Source organism: Neoarius graeffei, chromosome 14 (assembly GCF_027579695.1).
Source record: "Neoarius graeffei isolate fNeoGra1 chromosome 14, fNeoGra1.pri, whole genome shotgun sequence".
In the NCBI taxonomy this organism is placed as follows: domain Eukaryota; kingdom Metazoa; phylum Chordata; class Actinopteri; order Siluriformes; family Ariidae; genus Neoarius; species Neoarius graeffei.
Genome location: NC_083582.1, coordinates 50,670,497 through 50,678,777, shown reverse-complemented (window position 1 = coordinate 50,678,777; position 8,281 = coordinate 50,670,497). Strand labels below are relative to the sequence as shown.

General features: G+C 43.1%; 1 protein-coding gene across 1 annotated transcript in view; it reads right to left on the bottom strand.

Moving 5' to 3' along the window:
- Window positions 1–1,519: 1,519 nt before the first annotated feature.
- gfra1b (gdnf family receptor alpha 1b) overlaps window positions 1,520–8,281 on the bottom strand; it is a 102,751-nt gene continuing 95,989 nt past the window's right edge. The window contains exons 9-10 of the mRNA XM_060939919.1: window positions 4,743–4,787; window positions 1,520–3,266 (exon numbers count right to left, since the gene is read on the bottom strand). Coding sequence (XP_060795902.1) covers window positions 3,159–3,266; window positions 4,743–4,787 — 153 coding nt within the window. The 3' untranslated portion in view covers window positions 1,520–3,158. The remainder of the gene's footprint in view (window positions 3,267–4,742; window positions 4,788–8,281) is intronic.

Sequence of the window (8,281 nt, the reverse complement as noted above, 5' to 3'; positions counted from 1 at the left end):
GACACTTCATTTAACTGTCAACTGTAGTAAAATGTAGTGTGCCGAAAAGATCCCATGGCATCTGCTGGATTTAAACAGCGTACAATCAGCAGTGCCTGCATTTCTGTTCTGAATGAAATAATCAAGCAGAAATGGGTATCTGAATAGTTCTCTCAAATCAGTGCGCTGATGGCTTTGTGTCTTGCTCACCTCGCTGAGCAGATGGACAGTGATGGTCATTAGATTGTGTGTGTGTGTGTGTTCAGTAACAGTAGGTCAGCTGACCACCCACTCCACACATTCATAACCTTAACTCACTGCTAACCCACTGTAGTTACTGAATAATTTATGGTATTTATGTCTGTGAAGAATCTCAGTCATCCAGGTACATAGTAATCTGTGGTTGGTAGAAGAGAGCAACTGGACTTGCTTGAAGATTCTTGAAAATGTCAACTGGTGTGGGAGTATGAGAGGACTTCCAGAAAACTGGCAGACATCTTAGCCAGAGAGGATCGTTCATTTTTGTCAACCTGGAATGACCATCACTGAACAGAGGTGGGGGTCTAAAGGCCAATTTATGCTGACAACCCAGTCCTCGCAGATGGTGTCACAGATGGTGTCTGCGTAGCCCCCCCACCTTCGCAGACGCTCTGCGCGCACCTCCCAAAAATTGTGACCACCGCAGAAGCCTCGCAGACAGCGTCGCAGACAAGAGGGCTCTGATTGGTCCACTCTACATCCGCTGTACACGTACTTCCACTTCCCTACTTTCCCGGTTTGTTTTGTTTTCACGACCGGCGTTTTTAAAAACACGAGCGAAGATGGAGCAGCACGAAGAGCAGTTGATCGAGGAAGTGAGGAAGTACGTACATCTATACGACTCCAGTTCTAGTCATTATAAGTAACTGGAGGATAAACACTCCACTAACCACACCCACCAACTACTCCTAGCGATTTCGCGACTTCGCGCCCCCTTGCATTGTGGCGGTGAATAACATCGCGCACGCCTATTACTCCCTGCTCAACGATAAATTACAACTGTCTGCGAAAAGCTGTCTGCGAAAGCCTTGTCGCAAGAGCATGCAGAGGCCCTAAGACATCTTTTATCAGCCACCTACAATGCAGCCATCAGAATTCTGATTCGGATTCTATGATGATCCATGAGAGGATAAATACCTGATACTCCCTATTAGTCAGACAGAACTGAGGAAGCCTTTCGGATGAGAGGTGAAACGTTTTCAAGAATCTTCAAGCAAGTCCAGCTGCTCTCTTCTACCAACCACAGATTCATGGTATTTACTGAATAATAAAGAGTTTAAGAAGTTAATACATTGAGCAGCTGTGCTATAACCTGTAATTATCAGTGTAGATATTACTAACAGTCTCATTGGGCCTCTGTATTTCCTGTTCCTCAGTAAATGAACAGTGGCCTGGCTTGTATTATGTGCAATGATGTAGGATTTCCGAAAGCACAAAGATTGAAGACAAAGATCTCAGAGATTTAAAGGCTCTTCCTTGATTCTTTTAATGTATCTTCATTGTATCACTACTTACAGCCCTATTATACATGTGTATTTATTCTATTTTATTATTTTTTTCTCTTAACAGTTCACGGTACCACAACAATGCTGATTTGTTTTTTTAACACCTCATCAAAAAGAGAGAGAAACCATGTTTACTTATTTTACAGCACATTATACATAGGGGTGCTTTAGATTGGATTCATCACCCTTTTGTGTGATGACATTTGATTTGAGTTAATACAGAAGCAAAAAAGAGACCTAAAGATTTGAGTGTTAAAAGAAATTGAATTCCTAATAAATTTTTTTTATACACCACTCACCATCCACTTTATTAGCAAAACCTGTACACCTGCATATTCATGCATATACCAAACTGGTCAATCAAAAAAATTTGGCAGCAGTGCAATGCATAAAATCAGAAAGATAATGGTCAAAAGCTTCATTTTTTTTGGTAATGTTCACATCAAACATCAGAATGTAGAAAATATTTGATCTCAGTGACTGACTGCAACATGGTTGGTTGAGTATTTCTGGAACTGCTGAGCTCCCACAACAGTCTCTAGATTTTACACAGAATGCTTTTTTTTTTTTTTTTTAAAGACTCCAAAACAACCAGTTGTTGAGAGAGATGAGGAGAGAAAACAAAATGGCTAGACTGGTTCGAGCTCACAGGAAGGCTACACAAATTCAAATAACCAGTCTTTCCAACTATGGTGATCAGAAAAGCATCTCGGAGTGCACATCAAAGCTTGAGGTCAATTCATTATTACGAATTCAATGGCTGTTAACATTTAAATCTTTGTCTCTGTTTTGCTTCCTATTTAACATTAATGTACACAGTTAAAACACATCAGGTGATATTTTATCCAGCAGTGGTCATATTATGTCATAAATGTGGTAAATTAAAAGCCATTCTAAACAAAAAGTGACATTTTAAAAGCAGAGTTGACAAATGTTTCTGCTCAAAAAAAAAAAAAGAGATAGATGCTGAACATTTGGTCTTTGCAGTCGTGCTTGAGCAACATTGAGCAACAAAAGTTCCCTTGTTTGCAAAAGAGTCCTGGAGGGTTTTTTCTATCTCATGCTTTTGCCCTAAGGCTCAGTCTGTATCAGGGCCATGCTGGAGACACACGGGGAAACCACGACTGCTCATGTTGAAAGAGCTAATGGTGTGGATTAGACAGCAGATGCTTTTCTGAGAGATGTGGGATTTTGGCTGTGGCATGGACAGCTGAGCGCAAGAGTTTACAAGCTTGTCTCTAGGAAAATTAACATCTGTAAATTGTAGTCTTTTCCCATTAGCCAAAACGGACTTGCTGCATTGGGGGGGGTCCATGTTAATGCATTTACTCATCCTTATTTTTCTCTGTAACTCCTTTTCAACACCATGGATAGATAAACGTTCAAAACAAAAATATAATTTCCAACACAAGTTACCACACTGAGATTAAAAATACTGACAAAGGTGTCCATGTTTCTCTTTTTCTTTTCTTTCTTTTTTTATTTCCATGTCAGTAACACTGTCTCCATTTTAGTCCATCAGGAATCTAAAAGAAAACTGGCTTGAGCACATCTAGACATCACACTTGGTACAGGATTGTATGCGTTAGGAGGAGCTGTGAGTATGGTACAGGAGCAGTCTGGAACTGAGAGCAGCTACAAATTCAAGAGCTGGAGAACAAAGAGGACGGTGAATGAGTGGACGAGGCTGGATGAGCTTCCTGATCTAGCATTGAAGCTACTTGGGTCAGCCAGAGGAGGGTCCTGTGGGGCACAGAATGGTAAGAGCTAATGAGCCTTTATTAATAATTGGAGTTTTAGATGAGATACACTCTTCAAAAAATATTCAATCTAGCAGGTGAAAACGTTTTATGATTTGTCCCTCTGGGGAACATGTAAAGCAGTGCCTCTCAAAGTGGGGTACAAGGACCCTCAGAGCCATGAAGCACAGCCTGGGGGTGTATGATTTTGTTTGAATTTTGTTACACACAATCCACCTTTATCAAAGCTAATAATACAATTAACACAGTTATTAGACTATAATTAGATTATTATTAGTTTGTATATTTATTAAATGCACTCCCTCCAAAAAGTCAGCCTAGAGATAACATCTACTGGAATGTAATGTGTTCTGTGAGTGGAAAATTCGGTAAAAAAAAAAAAATCGATGGTTTGAATTAATAACTAGAATATTATTGTACACGTTTAAATAACGAGCCTAAGATTTGAATAGCCGGAGAACATTCATAAAATACAGCAGAGCTCCATGGAATTTATTTTACAATTTGTGTGACTGCAAATCGTTTGAGATCTGTGTAGAACCCTACAACCCTTTCAAGAAACTGTCCAAGTACAGCTTAAAACCATTAATCTGCCAAATAATCAGCTAAAGAAACTGTCTAGCAATTATATTGAGGCCCACTTTACACGGGGACGGTCTGAAACAAAAACGCAAAAGTCCGTTTTCGTTCTCACTTTTTTCCGTGTCTACACGGCCGTTTTCAAGGAGGAAATCTGCGTCTATACGGTGACGCATAAATGTGTGGAATTCAATTGGATGTGCATGCCAGGCGGCTAGGTGGTGCTGTGAAAGACCTCCGCTATGTCTGCACGCATGCGCAACGTCTTCCGTCTTGTCTGATCTGCACATCTGCGCCGCGAAAACTTTGACTACTCTGGCTATGGTAAGTAAGAAAGTAAGTAAAAAAGTAAGAGCATACTATACCCGCCTCTGTTCATTAACGGTATATGTGCAGATTCGGTATAGATGTTCGAAGGACTCCTGGACGTTTATTAAAGCTGCCAGAGCAGCTTGAAGGTCCGTTGGATCGATGTAATCAGACATGCTCTTACTTTTTTACTTACTTTCTTACTTCCCGGGCTGGCATGTACAGTATATGACATATGTATGACGTAACCGCGTACCCGACGTGAGCAGATCCGAGCAGAGTTTCGCGTATTGGGTAGTTTAGACGGATATGCAACAGGGGCTGTTTTTAACTTATCCACTCTGGAAGGCGTTTTCAATTTTTTCCATTTTTCAGCCTCGGAAACGCCGTCCCCGTGTAGACGAAAGGCACTTCCGATAAAATATTTAGTCGTTTTTACCCGACAGCGTCCTCGTGTAAACGGGCCCTGAATCTCTATGTCAGTGGAAAAGGATGGGTGTCAAATGTAGCCCTGGTATTTTAATAAAAGCAGGAAATACTCATGAGATATTTAAACAAGATCTGTACCTACCACACATACAGCATCTGCTGTGATGTTCACCTTCAGCTTCTGTGGCTAAACAGAGAGACAGCAAATAAACAAAGAGCAAAGATGTAAGACATTAATCAGACTGTTCAGTAATCGAAAAACTTATGAGGCTTGAGCAGTTTCTCCCACTGAACTGATCTGCTTGGTCAAGTACGTGCTCCAAATAAATGTAATGTTATTAAATTAATCCCAACTCATTGTGGTGAACTCTCGCTGGACCTCTCTCTCACTAATTGATCTGCAGTGTGAGTATAGTTATATTCTGGCAGGACAGACTACATTAGTGTGTATGACAGCGCAATACATTATAATATCCATGTTTTATTTATTTATTTTTGAAATAAAACTTTGCTGCGCTGTTCACAATCCTACACACACAGATGGAATTGGTGGCATGATAAAGTGATTCCATAGAGAGTTAAGAAAATAATAAACTTGCTGCACAACAGAGAGAATGGAAGTAATTTTGGGGACTAGGATTGTGGCAAAACATGATTAATGGTCTTCCTGGAGGTCTATCCTGCTGAAGAAAATGTGCCTACTAATAAATCATATCATGACTATTAAAAGATTATGATGTATAGCTGTGCAAAAGATATGGGTGTATATCTAATGCGATCGGATTCAGTTATAAAGATGCTCCATTGGAAATTCTAAAAGTCCAAGAGTCACACTGAACCCTAGAAAGAAGCTGAGCCACTGTGTGCATGCGTGTATTTCTCCACTGTGTGTGAAACTGCCTGTCAAGCTAGGCAAAGTCAGATGATGCAGATGTTGTAGATGATCAGGGCAGATATGGGATGCTTGGGTGAGTCAGCATGCTGCTTGTGTTAGGGCACAGTGCTATGGATGGGTAGTTCCTGCTTAAGGCTGTTCCTTGTATTAATGTGACAGCTAATTAGCCGTGATATGACAGCTCTGCTAGCTTGATGTAGCTCATTTCTATCCAGTGGGCTTGTGAATGTGTGTTTGTGTGTGTGGGTATCATTATGACAGCCCACAGCTATCAGTCAAAAGTGAGCTGTCATCTCACTATTGAGTCCTAATCGAAAAGTAAAAGATCTCATAAGCAAACTTCATCTGTTGAACAAATGACTGGCTGTAATATCAATACAGGTCATGCATCACTTTTAAGGGCTACAGCTCGTGTGTGTGTGTGTGTGTGTATCTCCAGAGTGGCATTAATCTCTCTGTATCTGAAATTCACAGTGTGTCTGTGAAATCTGTGTCCACAACATAAGCTTATATAACCACAGCCACTCACCCAGCTTAGATTTATATTTATTCATTTGGTCGATGCTTTTATCCAAAGTGACTTACAAATGAAACACAACACAAAGGGACAGTTTAAGGGTAAAGGGCCTTGCTCAGTGACCTTCAGTCACAGCTTGGTGGTGCACAGAATTGAACCAGCAACCAAGGGTCAAATGTTCAAAATTTCTGTGATGGTAATGTTCTGCCACTTAATTAGCAGAACAATTAGCAAAAGTAGGTTTAAGAAAAATACGTTCTTAAAGGTAGACTGCCTTTCAGATTTTTCAAGTGTAGGTCATAAAAAGAATTTTCCCTGATAACCAATTATTTTTGTTTAGTGGACTGAAAGCTACTGAATTCAAATAACAGACTTCCAATTTTATTATTATTTAAAAAAATAGAACAATTAATAAATTTAGGGCCACATGGCTCTGAATTTTCTGTTATTTTTTCCTGCTTCACCATGACGCAATTCAAGATACTTCATCATGCATCACGTGGTGGGCTTTCCCTGTTTGTGGAAGGCATTGTGGGATATAAATTTGAAACAGGACAGAATAATGGAGGATGCGAGTGTGCGAATGAAACATGAAAGACCAACTACAGTAATAGAAAGCGAGACGAAAAGACGCTACGTTGCGAAGGAAAGGAAATGTAGGACCAAACTAATAAATATCAGCGGTCAGCGAGCACCTCGGTGTGAGCAACTGTTCGTTTAGCGACAGAATGATGTAACTGTCAGTGCACAGTCAAGGTAAACCTGTAGATGGCAGTAATGCAACACTGGATGCCAGCTGCTGTAAAACCCAGAAGAAGCAGGAAAAGAAGAAGAAGCAGGTAAACCTGCGCATGTGCACACTGGACTTCCTCTGTCTGCTTGACTGCACGAAGCGAGCGATTTCATGCACATTCTTTGAGAGGGAATCCCCTCAAATTAAATCACTTCCCAGCCACAGAATAGCCTGGTTTTTTTTAGATATTACAGAAATAAACACCCCTCCTAGAACTACCACCTTATTGTGATGGAGGGGTTTGTGTGCTTGAATGATCCTAGGAGCTATGTTGTCGGGGGCATTACGCCCCTGTTAGGGTCTTCCAAGGCAGACAGGTCCTAGGTGACAGCCAGACTAAGAGCAGTTCACCAAAACCGCTTATGGATAACAATCTATCAAGGACCGTGACATCGCCCGGTATGGCGCAGCCGGGGCCCCACTCTGGAGCCAGGCCCGGGGTTGGGGCTCGTATGCGAGTGCTTGGTGGCGGGGCCTTTGCCCATGGGGCCCGGCCAGGCTCAGCCCGAAGCGGTGACGTGGGCCCGACCTCCTGTGGGTTCACCACCCACAGAGGTAGCCATAGGGGGCTGGTGCAATGTGGATTGGGCGGCAGTCGAAGGCAGGGGCCTTGACGACCTGATCCCCGAACACAGTGGCTAGCTGTTGGGACATGGAATGTCACTTCGCTGGGGGCTAAAGAGCCTGAGCTTGTGCAGGAGGTTGAGAGGTACCGGCTAGAGATAGTTGGGCTCACCTCCACGCACAGCTTGGGCTCCGGAACCCAGCTCCTCGAGAGGGGCTGGACTCTCCACTTCTCTGGAGATGCCCATGGTGAACGGCGGCGGGCTGGTGTGGGCTTGCTTATAGCTCCCCAGCTCAGCTGCCATGTGTTGAAGTTTACCCCAGTGAACGAGATGGTCGCCTCTTTGCACCTTAGGATCGGGGAGAGGGCTCTTGCTGTTGTTTGTGCCTACGGGCCGAATAGCAGTCTACAGTATCCGGCCTTCTTGGAGGTCCTGGGAGAGGTACTGAGAGGTGCTCAGACTGGGAACTCCATTGTTCTACTGGGGGACTTCAACGCTCACATGGGCGATGACAGTGACACCTGGAGGAGCGTGATTGGGAGGAACGGCCTCCCCGATGTGAACCCAAGTGGTGTTTTGTTATTGGACTTCTCTGCTAGTCACAGTTTGTCCATAACGAACACCATGTTCGAGCATAGGGCTGTCCATAAGTGCACGTGGCACCAGGACACCTTAGGTCAGAGGTCGATGATCGACTTTGTTGTCGTTTCATCGGATCTCCGGCCCTATGTCTTGGACACTCGGGTGAAGAGAGGGGCTGAGCTGTCAACTGATCACCACCTGGTGGTGAGTTGGATCCGCTGGCGGAGGAGGAAGACGGACAGACCTGGCAGGCCCAAACGTATGGTGAGGGTCTGCTGGGAACGTCTGGCCAAGCACTCTGTCGGGGAGGTCTTTAACTCCCACCTCC